The sequence below is a fragment of the Mercenaria mercenaria genome, chromosome 2 (genome assembly GCF_021730395.1).
Source record: "Mercenaria mercenaria strain notata chromosome 2, MADL_Memer_1, whole genome shotgun sequence".
In the NCBI taxonomy this organism is placed as follows: domain Eukaryota; kingdom Metazoa; phylum Mollusca; class Bivalvia; order Venerida; family Veneridae; genus Mercenaria; species Mercenaria mercenaria.
The window spans coordinates 99,418,112-99,433,908 of NC_069362.1; the positions used below are offsets into that span (position 1 = coordinate 99,418,112).

Consider the following 15,797-nt stretch of genomic DNA (forward strand, 5'->3'; position numbering starts at 1 on the left):
AAAAAACAAGAAAGTAGGTCAGTAGGTCAAGTGATCCCTAAACGCTTGGGGTCATCAGGTAATTATAATTAAACAGTCTAGGAAATATGATCTGATAATTTCTGAAGTATTTTTTCCAATATAACTCATAATTATAACAAGTGACCCCCAGGGCGGGGCCTCTTTTCACCCTAGGGGCATAATTTGAACAAACTTGTTAGGGATCCACCAGGCAATGCTACATACAAAATCTCAAAGGCCTAGGCCTTGAACTTTCAGACAAGAAGATCTTTTTTTTCCCCCTATATGTCTATGTAAAACTTGAGACCCCCGGGGCAGGGCCTCTTTTCATCCCAGGGGCATAATTAGAACAATTTTGTTAGAGGACCACAAGGCAATGCTACATACAAAATATCAAAGGTCTAGGTCTTGTGGTTTTAGACAAGAAGATTTTTAAAGCTTTTTACTATATAAGTCTATGTAAAACTTGTGACCCCCAGGGCCGGGCCTCTTTTCACCCCAGAGGCACAATTTGAACAAACTTGATAGAGGACCATTAGATGATGTCACATGCCAAATATCACGCCTTGCTGTTTTGGACAAGAAGATTTTTAAAGTTTTTCCTTTCTATTGCCATGGCAACCAGAGTTCTGCATGGAATTAAATTCTTTGAACAATTTTGAAAGGGGACCACCTGTGAAGTTTGGTGTAATTCTGCCCAGTGGTTTTCAAGAAGATTTTTTTAGAAAATGTTGACGGACACACGACGGACGACACACAACGGACGACGGACATTGAGCAGTCAAAAAAGCTAAAAAAGTTAACCAAATCGGGACGCTGATGCCGAAAAACTTTTGAGTGCAATAGCTCTACCTATTCTTCAAATTATAGTCGAGTTTAAAATCTGTGTTATTAATTTACATACAGAATCTTTCAAGTTTTCATGCTGGTATCTTTTTATGATGCCAAGAAACATTAAATATTACTGGTTTATGTAAGAAACAAAAGGTTTAGACTCATTTGTCAGCAAAATTAATGTTTGTAAAAGATCTGCCTTTGTAGGGATGTATTCATCCTTCTAAGGTATCACTGTATTTTAATTTCAAATGTATAAAGATCATGCTCACCAATAGCTAAAAGTTCTTGGTTTGGATCTATACGGTAATTATTCTGACGGGCTGAAAAACAAAACAGAAACTGTTAAAGCAAAGTTATATACAACTTTAGACAATGAAATTGATAAAATTTAATTCATTGTACACAAGCTAGTTGGTACTGATGCTGCTGAGTATCAAAAACATACTGTAAAAAAATTATAATTATCAGTGATTACATTGCGTGAATTTTGCAGTAGCCTCAATCTTCGAAATTAAATCTAAATGAACAAATGTAAATGTGATTTGGCTAAAACAATGAAATTTTATGATGACGAAATTAACCTTTAGCCTGCTAAATTTCTAAAATGGACTGGTCTATCATTCAATTTGGGCAGTACCATTTATTATTCAAAGGGGAGTTCACTGAAAATTTACTGACTGAGCAGCAAAAAGTGCAGACCATGATCAGCCTGCACGGATGTGCAGACTGATCTTGCACTGCAATGGTCGTGAAGGCAAAATCACTTGCTGCAAACAGGCTAAAGGTTAAATGATTTTACTGTTACAGTAGTCAATTTATAGACCTTAAAAAACTGACAATATCAGAAGACACCTTGTAATATTATGGCACAGAAGCAAATTAAAGTAAAACAGTGAACGAGCCAATATGCTCAAACCATCTATGCTCAAGCAAGCGGTGTTTCACTGTACATGTACCTCAAAGTGTCAATGATGTCCAAATTAAATTTATCTTAATCCTATATATAAACCTGTAATATATGCAATTAAATAAGTTTACCAAAGCTATGGCACTCTGCCAAATTAACCATTCCTATGGCCATTGACTCTACCAAACTTACCAGTCCTACAGCTATGCACTCACCAAACTTAGCCAACTGGCTATGCACTCTGCCAAACTAACCATTCCTAGGGATACCTACTCTACAAAGTTAGCTATTGCTCTACACTCTACCAAACTAACTATGGTTATGTATTCTACCAAATTAGCCATTTCTATGGCTATGCACTCTAAAAAGTTTGTTTCCTATGGCTATGGACTCTACTAATTTTATCATCACTAACATCTTTTCTTATGACTATGGACTCTGCAAACTTATCATTCCTACGGATTTTGACTATATAAAACTCACCATTACCAAAAGCTTTACCTATGACTAAGGACTCTATCAAACTAATCATCACCAAAATCTTTTCTTATGACTAAGAACTCTACCAAACTTACCATTCCTACAGTTATGGACTCTATCAAACCAACCATTCCTATTGCTATGGACTCTATCAAACTTACAATTCCTATGGCTATGGACTCTTTAAAACTAACCTTTCCTATGACTATGGACTCTACCAAACTTATCATCACCAACATCTTTTCTTATGACTATGAACACTTCCAAACTAACCACTTCTGCGTCTATGTACTCTACCTAACCAACCATTTCTATGGCTATGGACACTACCAAACTTATCATTCCTCTGCCTATGGACTCTACCAAACTTACCATTACAAAAGCCTTTTCCTATGGCTATGGACTCTGCCAAATTTATTGTTTCCTAAACCTTTTACTATGACTATGGACTCTACAAAATTAACAAAAACATACTCCTTAAATATGGGTTCTACCAAACTTACCAAAACCTTTTCCTATGGGTATGGACACTACCAGGCTTACCATTCCTCTGGCTATTGACTCTTCCAAACTTACCATTAAAAAACCTTTTCCCATGTCTATGAACTCTGCCAAATTGTTTCCTAAACCTTTTCCTATGACTATAGACTCTACAAAATTAACAGAAACCTGTTCCTTAAACTATGGGCTCTACCAAGGCCTTTTGCAATGACTATGGTCTCTACAAAATTAACAAAAACATACTCCTTAAATATGGGTTCTACCAAACTTACCAAAAGCTTTTCCTATGGCTATGGACTCTACCAAACCAAGAATTGGAACAATAAACAGACCAGTACCAATATCCTGAAAACAAGTATTGAAATAATGAGCAAATTTAAACAAGAGATATAATGTAAACAAGAGCACTACCTACGGGTGCCATCGCTCCTCTGCAAGTGCTGGACAATATGTAAGAAAAGAGTTATAGCTCAGATTTTCTAAGTACAAAAAGGGCCATAATTCTGACAAAATGCAGGTTAGGGTTAGGGTTTTTGACCTACATTGTCCCTTATGATGATAAACAAGTGTGCAAAGTTTCAAAGCTGTAGCTCTTATAGTTTTTGAGAAAAAGTGGACCTAAACAAAAAATTTAACCAAGAAACTCAAACTTTCTAAGGGCCATAATTCTGACAAAATGCATCTCAGAGTTATGGTTCTTGGCCTACATAGTCCCCTAATGATGGTTAACAAGTGTGCAAAGTTTCAAGCTGTAGCTCTTACAAGAGAAAAGGTGGACCTAAACAAAAATTTTAACCAACGTCAATGCCAACGATCAAGTGACGACAATACCTCGTACATTTTTTCAAAAATCAGACGAGCTAAAAAACAGCTAACTAAACCAAAACTGATACTTGAAATTAGCACAATAAACTCTGAAGCCTGCACAATAAATTCTGAACCATGTAAAATAACCTCTGAAGACTTTACAATAAGCTCTGAAGAGTGTAAAATAATCTTTGACTTGTACAATAAGCTCTTAAGCCAGTACAATAAGCTCTGACATCCATATGCTCTGAAGTATGTACAATATTTAAAGCTCTGAAACCTGTACAAGCTCAAAAGCAGAGCAAACTATCATCAAGAAGTCCCATATGATGTCAATATTTTCCACAAAAATTTTAAACCAAAATGTCAAAAGTCATTTATCCTCCACCGATGTCTCATGTGGGTAAGTTGTCTCTAACCTCTCACTCGTTAATGATACAGGCACAGGTAAGGAGAATTGTTGTGCATACTGGTAACTTAAGTACACTTGGAAATCTATTGTTAAACTAAGTATATCAAATGAATAAATTCATTAACTCAAACTAACGTTCATATAACTTCAAGTAAACATTTTGGAAGTGATAGCTGAGTTGTCATGGTGTCATCTGTTTTACTGAAAGGTCATTGCTTTAAACTTCATAGAAGTCCTGACTGCACAATGTTTTAAGAAATCAATACTGGCCATTCAAGACTCAAAAGTGATTCGAATAAGGTGATAGAATTCTTCATAATGAAGCTAAAATAAGTTAGATGTTACTATACAGCCATAGGGCCTGTTAACCCTTCATAAGTGATGTAACCTTCTGCAGCAAAATCAGTCCTCTAAAGTTCTGTGCTATTTCTGTCTAGCATAGTAATACCACAGCCTGCACAGTTATAGTTACCACTTTAATGATTCAGAAACAAGTTAAAACTTGTTCTGTCAAAAGATTTTAATTTTAACTTATACTTACCCCTAATATTTCCCCTGCCTCTATCGTACTATTTCCATTCTGTACACTAAATGCTGGAAACCTAAAGGGAGGTAAGCCAGGCTTTACATCACCCGTTATGGTTATCTCCGAGTCATATCCGTAACTGTGTAAGATTGCTACAACACCAGCTGATGTGATCACTACTATTGCGTTAGCTCCTGTAAGATATAAGTAGAATATTTTACCTAATTATATACCTTAGAATGAATAGTAACAAAACTGCATAGGACAAAATCCTGTACCGTAACTCATGTCAGTAACAGGAAGCAGGCAAAATAACAGGAAGTAAGCACAATAACTGATCATTGGACTGCCTGGGATGTATGAAGTTATTTTTGAAGTCATTTTACCCTGTGTCATTGTGATAAACTAGAAATGTGTCCATGGGACACAGATGCCCCCACTACATGACATTAGTCAGGGGCCAGAACTCCTACAATACTGAATGAATCCGGATGCGAAACCCTAGGTGCACAACTACACATGCTGACTAACATTCCTGTAAACTTTGGTGATTCTAGGTCAAATACTTTTGGGGCTATGCGCGACACAACATTAAAATGACCAATTTTTTACTAAGTCAGGGGCCATAACTCCTACATGACTTGATGAATCCGGACGCGAAACCCCAGGTGCACAACTACACATGCTGACCAACATGCCTGTAAAGTTTTGTGACCCTAGGTCATATACTTTTGGAGCTAGGCACGACACAACATTAAAATGACCAATTTTTACAAAGTCAGGGGCCATAACTTCTACATGACTGCATGAATCCGGACGTGAAACCCCAGGTGCACAACTACACATGCGGACCAACATTCCTGTAAACTTTGGTGATTCTAGGTCAAATACTTTCAGAGCTACGCGCGACACAACATTAAAATAACCAATTTTTTACTAAGTCAGGGGCCATAACTCCTACATGTCTGGATGAATCCGGACGCGAAACCCCAGGTGCACAACTACACATGCTGACCAACATGCCTGTAAAGTTTTGTGACTCTAGGTCATATACTTTTGGAGCTAGGCACGACACAACATTAAAATGACCAATTTTTACAAAGTCAGGGGCCATAACTTCTACATGACTGAATGAATCCGGACGCGAAACCCCAGGTGCACAACTACACATGCTGACCAACATTCCTGTAAAGTTTTGTGACTCTACGTCAAATACTTTCAGAGCTACGCGCGACACAACATTTTCGGAAGGACGGACAGACGGACAGACGGACGGACGGAAGGACGGACGGACAAGAGCAAATCTATATGCCCCCCCCCAAAGTGGGGGCATAAAAATCCATTAACGTCAATATTTAGTATGATTAATTGATTCAAACAATCGAGTAAACATTATTGAGTTTAGGTACATAATAAACAACTCATTCAATGGCAATGACATTCCTTACGTAGATATTAGCTCTCCTTAGCCAATACTGGCACTTGGGCCCTCATGCAAACATAATTTAGGTCATGCTAATAACCATTTCAAACTCATCACTGCCATTTAATAAGTGTATATAACAATTTTTTTGGTTTGGTTTGAAGACCAGTCATAGAATAAAACCCTGCCATTCGTTAATTTCAAAATTGTGCTGAGACAATTTTCCTAAGAAATATCTTGGAACAAGCTTATTTTAAAGTCTTACTTAGTATACCTATTTCCACAAGCCAGACAATTTTTCTAGAAATATCTAGGAACAAGTGTTATTGACCTCAGCTTCAACACATATTTTAATATTTGTAGTCTTGTACATGCTCAACCAGTTCTATTTAATATTGCAGTGCTTAAATGTTTTCTTTTGTAGCGCTTTTATAATTCTGTTAAATTTGTTTTAATTGTTGTAGAGTCGGTCCAAAAGCTCTCCAGAGCTTATGCATTGTAATGTTGTCTTCTTGCCGACTCAAAATAAAACTTATTGTATTGCATTGCATTGCATTGCTTGCATTGTACTTATTCCTACTAGCCAGACAATATTCCTAAAAAAATCTGGGGAAAAGTCTATTCAAAAGTGTTACTGACCTATTCCAACCAGCCAGACAATTTTCCTAATAATCTTCTGTCCTATAGATAATGGTACATTATGGGGATTTCGCTTCCACTTCTTTTTTCTCATTTGCTGTAAAATGAGTTCAAAAAATCAGTTTATTATAAATGCTTGGTGCGAGATCAGGATACATGTAATTTTTACAAGACATCCATTCTATGAATACAGCATTTTCATTTAGAATAGCATAAGGATCAACAATGATCCAAGTTAAGATATTTTGAAATTGACTTTTAAACAGACAGTTCTTTACAGCCAGATTTTCACTAAAAAAACATGTTTTTATGAAGTACAGCAGATTTTCTGACACAAGTTATATAAAACTAGAAGATGCTTTTGTAGAAAAGACAATGCCCCCCCCCCCCCCCCCCCCCTCATGCATAGTAGTAATTGGCAAGAAGTCAATAGGGGACAGGAGTGAAAGTCAAAGAGACAATGATGGTTGGCTGCAATAGGGATCATCTACTTGGCATGTCCAATCATCCCACGAAGTTTCAACATTCTGGACCTAGTGGTTCTCAAGTTATGGATTGGAAACAGTTTTCCATGTTCAGGCCCCTGTGACCTTGACCTTTGATCAAGTGACCCCAAAATCAATAGGGGTCATCCACTCTGCATGTCAAATCATCGTATAAAGTTTCAACATTCCGGGTCAAGTGGTTCTCAAGTTATTGATGGGAAAGAGTTTTCCATGTTCAGGCCCCTGTGACCTTGACCTTTGATATAGTAACCCTAGAAATAATAGGGGTCATCTACTCTGTAAGCCCTATCAACCTATGAAGTTTGAAGGTTCTAGGTCAAATGGTTCTCCAGTTATTGATCAAAAATGAAGTGTAATGGACTGATGGCCCCTGTGACCTTGATCTTTGATGGAGTGATCCCAAAAACAATAGGGGTCATCTACTTTGTAAATCCTACCATCCTATAAAGTTTGAAGGGTCAAGATCAAATGGTTCTCAAGTTACTGATTGGCAATGGATTTCCATGTTCTGGCCTCTGTGACCTTGACCTTTACCTGAGTGATCCCAAATTCAATAGGGGTCATCTACTCTGCAAGTCCAATCATCCTATGAAGTTTCAACATTCTGGGTCAAGTGGTTCTCAAGTTATTGATCGGAAATGGTTTTCAATGTTCAGGCCCCTGTGACGTGACCTTTGATGGAGTGACCCCAAAAACAATAGCATTTGTCTACTCCATAAGCCCTGCCATCCTATGAAGTTTGAAGGTTCTAGGTCAAATGGTTCTCCAATTATTGATGGGGGGGGGGTGGAAGACATAAATATTTAGCTTTTCAGTAGAACATGGAAAATGTGAGCAAACTTCATTTTCAACCAATCAGATAACAGATTTCCAAAAATGCTACATCAACAACAACAAAAAATGTTAACCACCTCTTGCCATTTTATCTTAATAATTTCACTGAACACAAGTCAATATAACTGTTAAAGCATATCAATCAACACATAAGAAGTTCAATTATAATAAACATTTTATTTACCAAGAGCTGTTTGTAAGACAGCAAGCTTGACTATTCCACAACCTGTATGTCAAACAAGGGCCATAACTTGGAAAAACTTATGTAACAGAGTTATTTTACTACAAATTATTACAAATCAAAAATTTATATTGACAACAATGACAACTTGTTTGCAAAATTTCAACTAAGTTTTCTAGGTCAAATAAGGGTCATAATTTTAACTGATTTCAAGAGTTCTCTAAGTTGGTAATGTAGGAACTTTTGATGAGAAAGAGGTCTTCTGCGAAGTTTTAATCCAATATGTATAGTTGCAACTGGGATGCAAGCATGATAATTGTTGCAAAATTTTAACCAAATTTTCTAAGTCGAAATAAGGGCCATTTATTATATCAAATACAACCAAAAGCTACCTAACTTGGTTATTTCAGTAACACCAATGCCTACAACTGGGTGAGTAGAATAGCTCTCACTATTCTTCAAATAGTCAAGCTAAAGAGATATCACTGATCTGTTGCAAAAAAAAATGAGACCTTACCTTAAGCAAGAACAGAATTATCAGACAAACAAGTCCCATAGTTAAATCCCATACTCTGAAAACAAATATAACAATACCACATAATTTATATAAAATAGAAATATACAATTAGGGAAAGACTCGATTACATAACTGCATTTTAAATTTCAAGCAAAAAAAAAAACAGGTCTTAGGAGCAGTTAACAAATGAAATATCACAGAATATCCAGCCAAAATTAACAATAGCTTTTGATAGAACCTAACCAATTTGAATGCAATTTCCATAAATGTGGCCTCTGTGACTGAGTGGTTAAAATTGCTTGCCGCTCATGGGTCGGTTTTACTTGCAAAAGGAGTTGAATTCTCTCAAGTGATAGCGACCAAGATGGCTTATAAATGTTCTGTTGTTCTACCAAAATGCAAGTAAGGGGTGTCCCGAAGTCCATCAATAAAGCTAAATTTGTTTTCAAAAATTCTTTTAGATATAAACAGCACCTTTAGCAACACAAGTGCTGATATTTGGAAATTCACAAAATTCACAGTTCACAGACCTGAGTAAAATGAAGGATAAAATACATTCCATGACACTTACCTTGTTTCTGGTATCTTTTTACAAGTTTCATAGACCATATGCAGAAATTCTCTTGGAATTCCTTTCAATCCCAGAATTCCTTTCACCTGTCCAAATGCTATTGTTATAGCTGCAGCAGACGTGAAAGCGTTGATCACAGGATATGATATAAAATTCACCAAGATACCTGGAATGAAAATGAAAATGTGGAAAAGTTTATCACATTTAAGGAAAGCTGTCATGTATAACCATTCTAAAAGACACTGTATTTTCAAATACAAAATTTAATGTACAATGTATACTGATAAAACATCTGTCCTTTATTTATTATACAAAGAGCAAAAAAAATTGCTCACTCACCTAAGTGAAGTATGCCCATCAATAACTGTACTGCTCCACAAAATAAACACAGAATTACAGCATATGTAGGATCATCTTGCACTGGGGATGAAGCAAAGGCTGCTGTCATGAGAGACATAATTGCAGTTGGCCCCAAAGTAATGTCTTTTGATGTTCCCAATAATGTGTACACAAATACACCCATAAACGCCGAATACAGGCCATACTAGAAAGATACGAAATACCATACATTTAAATATTTTATAAACAATTAATAACTGACTTCATTTGCCAACATTACTGAAACCCAAACACCTTACATACAAAAATAAGATAGTACAGTCTAAGAACTATTTTCTGTAAATTTCTGGTAACATCATCCATAACTGAACTGATCCAAAATTATTATATCTCAGAGCTACCAAAGCAACACTAAACTAGAGCTATCACTAAAGACAATTAATACCCCCAGATGCAGCTTTGATTCAGGGAAAGTAAAATACCGTGACCTTGACCTTGGACCTAATGAACTGGGCTGTGCACTCTGCATGTCGTCAAGACTCATTTTGATGTTACTTTTATGAGACTCATTCTAGAGGTTCAGAAGATATGGAGTGGACAGGAATTTAAGCTATCTGATCTTTGATCTTCCAGTGGGACCGTGGCCTTGAACTAAATGATCTAGGGCTTGTATTTATGAGGTAAACAATTGATTCTAGTTTTACGAGTCTTTTAAGCAGTTTGAATGATATGAAAAGGACAAAATTAAAGCTATTTGAACTTTGACCTCTAAGAGTGACCTTAACCTTGGACCAAGTGATCTGGGTTTTGCACTCGGCAAGTTAGCTTGATGTGGTAAATAACTGACAGTAATATCAAAATAATCTAAGGCCTAAAAAAAAATTCTTTGTTTCCGGTAACATGCCGAAAAAAATTAGGGTAGGTAGGTCGGAATTTTTTTTTTTTTTGGAAATTTTTTTTATTAAGGGGGACTTTTCGGAAATTATTTTTTTGTCAAAAAATGATTACAAATAAGGGGGTTATGCCTTTAGAGCATCAGTAAGTTGATTTCTAACATCACTGGCTATGTTTAAAGCATAAAAAGTGCAGTTTTGCATCTTTTTGTTAAAAAGTTAAAAAAAAAATATTCTCCAAGGCCATAAAAACATTTAGGGTCGGGCCAAAAATTTAGGGTAGGTCGGGATAGCAGAAACAAACAATTTTTTATGCCTAATTAAAATATTCCCAGCAGTTTAGAAGATATGGAGCTGACAATAAGTTAAGCTATTTGACCTTAAACCTCCAAGTGTGACCTTTTTGACCTTGAACCAATTGTCCTGGGTTGTATGCTGGTAAACCTAAATTGCTGTTAGTTTTCTGAAAACCTTCTATACAGTTTAGACAATATGGTGTGGACATCAACTTACACTTAAACTTTAAATTAACTAATCTTTTATTTAGCACATGCAACCGTTGCATGAAGTTTGATAATCATGAGCCCAAACATTTTCAAGAATAGATCTATCACGGGGTAAGTAAAATGAGCAGCCAGACTTTGACTTGGATCCTGGTCCATGGAATAAAATCCAAATGTATTTCAGTCCAGGGCTCAAACCCGAAACAGTTTGCTTACTGGGTGAGTGCTCCACTGACTGAGCTAATTAATGACACATATTCTTCCCTAATTTGACCAAGTTTGTACCGCAATATACACCCGACAAACTGGAATTTCTTCCTTGAAATTCCAGAGTTACATAATACTGCAAACAATCCATGGTCCCACATTGGGTGCCAAATGTCTCAGGGTAAAATGTTTGCAGCCAGACCATGGTTTGCTTCCAGAGCTCCGAACACCATTCTAATGCTCTATACAAATTCTATACCATGACACATCAGACGGAACTTTGTACACTTTTACAATTATAACAAACTTAGTACAGTTTTATAATTTGCTTGTTTGCAGGCTGCCATAGAAAGTATTTACCTGTTGAGGTAGGTTAGCAATAATTGCATAAGCCAGACCTTGAGGTAATACTGTCAGCGCTACTGTAAGTCCACTGATAACATCACTCTGCAAGTCTGTAAGTCTGAAATATACATAATGAGCATAACAGTAACAAAACAAACCTGCTCATTACATATCCTTGTAGGACAGTAAGTCTGATATTTGTTAGTTCTAAATATAGTTTACAAGTCTGAAATATACATAATTGTATAAAAATAGTAACAGAACAAATCTGCTCATTACATCCAGCTGTAGGACTGTAAGTTTTTTTAATATATGTTAATTCTAAATATAGAAACAAATATGTCCACTGATAACATCACACTGCAAGTCTGAAAGTCTGAAATATACAGAATGTCTATATCATTATGTAACAGAAAAAAAACATGCTCATAACATTTCTCTGTAACTTTGCAAGTATGTAATGTACACAAATTACTAAAAAAATAATCTGCTGATAACATATACTGAATGGTTGTAAGTCTGAAATATTCAAAAAGTTTGTACATGGACCAGAAACTGTTGGTAACTGTAACTCTCATTAAAAGATTAATGAATCAGAACTATCCGTTATAAGAATTGACTATAAATTAAATTGAAAATCTACTGGCAGTATACATGAACTGGCGCTATAAATTAAATTGAAAATCTACTGGCAGTATACATGAACTGACATTTACAGTCTTTTAAAACAAAGTAAAACCATATCATTCTAGCAATAAAATCAACAAGTATACTGATCTGCTCAAGGTATTCTGCTCATACTTCTTTATTCAATTATAATACTATTGGATTCGAAGTTTTTCCTTGATACCTCTTAAAATACACATATAAGACATTCTAATATGCTTGTCTCTGTTAAAACACACTTACACTAGAATGATGTCACGTTAACGTGCGGTGACGTCATATTTTTGTTGCGACCAAGAAAGAGCGCTACTATATTTTATCTACTGTTTTAGATTAAGGACATATTAGATAGCAAAACCGTGTTTTAACACTATTTATACACTCAAACAGTAATATGTCATACAAATAATTTCACTCCGGCTGCTCCCTCATAAAATTATTACGCCCGATGTATAACCGCCCATCGTGCATAAATAGTGTTAGAACACTCTTTTGCTATAAATTATTTCTTAAATACCAATGATACCAATTGTTCAAACCATCAATTTTGAATTTATAACTCTAATGGGAATGTCATAAAACTTTTAGAATATCTTTAGTTAGCATAAAAACAACCGTTACATGCCTAAATTTTGTAAAATTTCTTTTTAAAAATCTAGAAATTATGATTTGTGTCAGATTTTTACAATGGCAAAAATACATTTTTGGTCATAAAATTGACAATATTAAAGATATTTCAAAAATTAAAAAAAGATCCTACTACATCCATCTGAGACCTTTAAAATGATAATACAGTTGATATCTGAGCATTGCAGAATAATTTAGCCGCAATTATACAAGAAAAGCATGCTACAGATTAAGTGGATCAAACAGTTAGTGGCACGAAATCAAACTTAAATTTTATTGTTACCATATAAATTCTTTATTTACAGAAAATCCTGTCGACAGTCCATTGTAACTAATTAACAATATGATGTCATAATCAACATTCAGAAATAACAGTCAGATCATCCTTTGAATAGTTCAGTTGGCGGGAACATTAGAAATGAAAACCCACATTTTATCATGCACACTATTAGAAATGCAGTCAGAATAATTCCATGTCCATAAAAATGACCCAAATTTCAAGACAGCGATGAAGAATTCTTTACATTCTAATTTTGTTTAGTAATTACAAAATGTTTCTAATTCCTTCCACTATCAATTGACTTCTGCATATTTACAAATGTATTACAAAAAATTAAAAGTAATTGAAAGATACTTGAACAAGATGATGTTTGAAGTGAAGATTATATTCTATCAATGAAAGCTTTTACACCAACTTTACTTTTACACAAACTCCAGATGACTTACATTGACCTATAGAGAATTTCTGGGATTGCTACATCGGTACACCTACATCACATCAATTTTCAAAGGCTAATTAAAATGTGACTCCCCCATTTTTGCAATGAACATAAATATGTCTATTTCTTGTTAACTCCTATTTTTGATACCTGTAATTGTCTGCTAATGTAATGGTTTAAATATTAATTATTATAGTAGAAAATAATATTGAATTGTGATTGGTTATGATTACTTCCCTTTATCACTCTAACTGTATAAGTTCATGAGTAATATTGAAAAAAAGTGATTCAATTATAAATTAACACTAACAATGAGAGAGAAAACAATGCAGTATAATAATGTGACTGCATTGTTCATTTGGGTTTGAAATACACTGGCAGTGTTTAAAGTAAAGAATTTTAAACACATTAGAAACACAATTTTTATGCATACTTAAATGAAAATTATTGATAATGGAAATATGTAAGCTTAAAATATATCAGAAGATGGTTTACATTTTCAAATTTCTATCATAAAACAGATTCACAAGTCCCTGTGAGTCTGTGATGGTTACTGCACCATCATTAATGAATCAATCAATTATAAATCAATCAATTTAATGCAACAAAAATAACATTCTTTCAATAAATCATCACAATCATCAAGAACAGTTTGGCGTTTACAATGGCCGTTCATGAGATACTATTTCTTAATCCCTAATGAATTTTTAAATGTATTTATGATACATTAATTGATTTGAATATTATAAGTTATGATACACTTAATTGGATAAAAATGAACATCATCCAAAGAAAGCACTGTTTTACAAAAAAATGAACATAACATTATATCTTTCTGCAAAAAAGTGTCATCTAATTGCCACGCCCTTTGTGTTCAGAAATAAGGACCTATCATACAAAGGGCTAATATTATATCTTTCTGCAAAAAAGTGTCATCTAATTGCCACGCCCTTTGTGTTCAGAAATAAGGACCTATCATACAAAGGGCTAATATTATATCTTTCTGCAAAAAAGTGTCATCTAATTGCCACGCCCTTTGTATTCAGAAATAAGGACCTATCATACAAAGGGCTATATTTCTGTTCAAATCAACAACTACCTCACATGCATATTCGAGAAACTGTTACAAATCTTCCTTTAGATGCACTTGTAATAATATCTGAGTGCTAAAATTGCACACAATAAAGTTAATTATACCTGTTTGTCAATTTGATGTCATGTGATTTGTTTTTGGAGGTCGTCAATTTTTTTGCAAAACAAAATGGGAGATGAAATTTAAATGACAATTAACATGCTTATAAGTCTAGCTCTAGGTCTGGTCAAGACACAATTTTAATTGTAAGATGATCAGTTACTGTATGTACCATATTTGGATACAGTATTTTTTTTTGTAATTCAAGGTACAGGTTACTTTTTTCAGTGCTTTGAATATTTTGTGAGACATTATAATCTTTTAAAAGTTTTTTTCTCCACAGAAGTAAGTCAGTTTCTCTAAAAAAGAAAAAAAAGGAAAGAACAGTTTCTTGCTAAAGTGTAACCTCCCCTTTTGCTTTGCAAATGTCAATGATTTCATGCAAAATATTATACTAATTTAACTGCTTAATTACTTTACGTAATTGCTTCAGTATCTGAATTTAAACTGATGTGTCACTAAAAAAAATGAAAAATCGGTCAAGTTATCTTGTTCACACTGTACAAGGGTCAGACATCTTTTTTTACTGTTACAACATCATATATCATAAGTTTTAGTAACAGGGGATAAACCACAAAATGTATTTTTGAAACATATGACTGAAAAAACATTGTGACATTTAACACTGTCATTATCTAAACATAATAGAGAATCATGCGTGCATAAAAACAATGTTAGTACTAACGAAATTGTGTGTTAAAAATGTATGGAGATAACATATTTTGTTTTATGAGAAAGAAACATGGAAATTTAAAAACATTACTACAAGTTTAACAAAAATTGTGCATGTTTAACAATTTCATAAATGTCATTTAAACACGATACAAGATTGGTAAGTAAACAGCATGTTTCGTTTTTATTAACAGATGTTTATAAGTAATGCTGACAAAATTCTTGATATGTAATACTAATTGATATTTAAAGGTTTCTATTGAATTCAATATTTGAAAATGAGGTACAATATCCTATACAAATAAATGCTTTGAAACTCATGTAAATGCTATGATCAAAAGTCAAGAGTTTGATCTCTAAGTGACACAATCATTACCAGTCCTGTGTTGAAAACAAGGGGGCCATGAAGGCCCTGTATCGCTCACCTGACCTACTGCTCCAAAGATCATCAAAATTAACATTCTTACCAAGTTTCATTAAGATATGGACATAA

General features: G+C 34.5%; 1 protein-coding gene across 3 annotated transcripts in view; it reads right to left on the reverse strand.

Annotated features, from left to right (window-relative positions):
* LOC123564696 (sodium-independent sulfate anion transporter-like) overlaps nucleotides 1–15,797 on the reverse strand; it is a 60,308-nt gene that overhangs the window by 19,438 nt on the left and 25,073 nt on the right. For all 3 annotated transcript variants that reach the window (XM_045358444.2, XM_045358442.2, XM_045358443.2), the window contains 8 exons: nucleotides 11,444–11,546; nucleotides 9,481–9,685; nucleotides 9,142–9,307; nucleotides 8,571–8,625; nucleotides 6,533–6,629; nucleotides 4,486–4,664; nucleotides 2,998–3,070; nucleotides 1,107–1,157 (listed from right to left, as the gene is read on the reverse strand). In XM_045358444.2, the coding sequence (XP_045214379.2) occupies nucleotides 1,107–1,157; nucleotides 2,998–3,070; nucleotides 4,486–4,664; nucleotides 6,533–6,629; nucleotides 8,571–8,625; nucleotides 9,142–9,307; nucleotides 9,481–9,685; nucleotides 11,444–11,546 (929 nt within the window). The remainder of the gene's footprint in view (nucleotides 1–1,106; nucleotides 1,158–2,997; nucleotides 3,071–4,485; nucleotides 4,665–6,532; nucleotides 6,630–8,570; nucleotides 8,626–9,141; nucleotides 9,308–9,480; nucleotides 9,686–11,443; nucleotides 11,547–15,797) is intronic.